This window comes from Petaurus breviceps, unplaced genomic scaffold (assembly GCF_028583685.1).
Source record: "Petaurus breviceps papuanus isolate PSGF00001 unplaced genomic scaffold, PetGlider_PUasm1.0 90692, whole genome shotgun sequence".
Taxonomy (NCBI): Eukaryota; Metazoa; Chordata; class Mammalia; order Diprotodontia; family Petauridae; genus Petaurus; species Petaurus breviceps.
The window spans coordinates 826,057-828,430 of NW_027187313.1; the positions used below are offsets into that span (position 1 = coordinate 826,057).

At 42.4% G+C, this 2,374-nt stretch overlaps 1 protein-coding gene across 1 annotated transcript in view; it reads left to right on the forward strand.

The window, feature by feature from the left end:
* Nucleotides 1–361: 361 nt before the first annotated feature.
* Nucleotides 362–2,374, forward strand: part of LOC138144245 (ADAMTS-like protein 2) — a 32,429-nt gene continuing 30,416 nt past the window's right edge. The window contains exon 1 of the mRNA XM_069065608.1: nucleotides 362–384. Within this exon, the coding sequence (XP_068921709.1) occupies nucleotides 362–384 (23 nt within the window). The remainder of the gene's footprint in view (nucleotides 385–2,374) is intronic.

Genomic DNA, 2,374 nt, shown 5'->3' on the forward strand with positions numbered 1-2,374 from the left:
CCCACCTCGTTCTGTCCTCTTTTCACCATCCCCTCCCCCAGATGTCCCATCATCCCAGACTCTCCCCAACCTGTCTCAGTCCTTCCTCCTTTTGGGCTGCAAGCCTGGGTGTCTCAGGGCTGCCTGTCAATCACCGTTAGTCTCGGGCCGCTCTGCCTCACAGGAGTGGAGCTGGTTGTAAAGTCATTAATTACTCAGCCATGCAGGTTTGCATTGAAGCCACTGCCAGGCTGCCGCCTCGCCTCCTTGCTCATGGAGCAGTAGTACAGGATGGCCGCCCGCCTTCCTTCTGCCAGCCTCCGCCGCCTTCTCCTCCTTCTCTCCCTCCTGGTGCTGTCCGGGACTGGGCTTTCTCGGACCCATGCGGCAGCCCCCCGAGCTAAGGTAAGAGTTAAAGGACCGAATCACACCGCCATCCAGGGAGTGTGTATGTTGAGAGTGAGAGGGGGACGTATGGGACCCTCACTTGAACTCCCTCGATCCCGGATCTTTTGACTGCCCTTTCCACCTAACCTGGTTTGAATGGCCCCAGAGTCCGTGGAGGGGACAGAGCTTTTTTCTGTTTGTTTGTTCCCCATCCTTACCTTTGAGCTCTAGATTGACTTGCAGCCTTGACCACAAAGGTAGCTTTGTCCCTTCTCTCTCCTCCCCATCTTTCCTATTTGGAATCGTGACCCTCTTCCTCAACCCATCTCTTCATTTTCCCTTTTCTGAAACCAAGTTAATGTGGTTTCGGTCATCTCGTGTAAGTAAAAAACCCCAATTCTTATTGGTTTGTATTCGTTTTTCTTTATAAATAATAATGATTATTATTCTTCTTTCTCATCTTTTAAAATTAAATTTTATTTTAAAATTAACATTTATTTTCTCTCCTACCTTTCCTCTCTTTATAAAAAGAAAAGAAAAACTAAACTCTTGTAACAAATATGGATAGCTAAAGAAAACAGTCACACATTGGTCCCGTTCAAAAACGTGGCTCACTCTCTGGCTTGAGTTCCTTACCTCTCTGTTAGAAAGTGGGGAGCAGGTTTCATCAGGAGCCCTCTGGGATGGTCTTGTGTTGATCAGAGTTTTTAAGTCTTTCAAAGTATATCGTTTTTTACAATATTGCTGTTATTGTATAAATTGTTCTGACTACTCACTTCATTCTTCATCATGTGAATATCACTAAATTTCTTTGAAACCCATCCCCTTCATCATTTCACAGCAGTATTTTATGACATTCATATACCATAGCTTTATTTGGTTATTCCTCACTTGAGTATTGGAATTAATTATTCTTTAAATGTTTGATAGAATTTGCTTGTAAATCCACCTGATCTTGGTTTTTTTTTTCCCTTTTGGAACTCATTTATGACATTTTTTATTTCTTTTTCTAAAATTTGGTTATGTAAATTCTGTAATCCTTTTTCTATTAACCTGGGCATTTCATATTTTTATAAATATTAATTCACTCTGATTCTAATATCTTCTCAAATGCCTCTGAAACTATCCCTTTTGTCATTTCTTACAGAACAAATAATATTCCATTACAGTAATATAACATAATTTGTTTATTGGGCTATATCCTTGTTGAGTTTTCCTGTCCAAGGACCATCCTCTTTTTCATGCCCCATCTGAAAAATATAGTCACTAGTTTTTTCCCCCTCTGACTCTCTTACTTGGCAAGGGGCTACTTACTACATTCAGGAGAATTTGAAGAGTTGGGAAGAGAAGGTCCAGGCTTTGAATATTTCAGATCACCTGAAGTAAGGTTTAGTCCTTTGTAGATTGGTGTTTGACTGCTTCCCTTCTCTATCTCTTCCCCACAAAAGATGTCTGTGTAAGATCAATATTTGGGAGCCCTCTGGGGTCAGAGGCCTGGGGCAGATTTGGTTTTCTATTGCAGACACAGCTTAACTCTTGTCTAAGTCAGGCCAGGTGTTGGGGAAAAGAAACTATGCAACTGTGAGCATAATTACTATTTGTGCTGAATCCCCTGCTATTAGTGCTGGACTCCTCAAAATTAGGCTTCTTTCAGTAAGCTGCTTCAAATGAACCTGAGCTGGGAAACTAGGAGGGCCTAGACAGAAACAGACAGAAACTTTCCCCCAAGCAAATAAACGTCTCTTCTCAGACCCTCACCCAACCCAGAGAGAATTATCCTGGGAAAGGAGGGGGAAGGGTCTTTTGTCGTCATCTTCTAGATGGAAGTCTCAGATTGTTGTTCCCCTCCCCCCACCCCTTACAAATGCTTCTGTGGCTAAAGGAGATCTAATCTTCAGCCTGCTTGCTTTTAACCCGTACCTGGGGAACAAAAATCAGGTTGTTTTCGAAAAGATGATCTGAGCCCCACTGTTTTTGACATATTGCCCTTTCATGGATAGGAATTTTT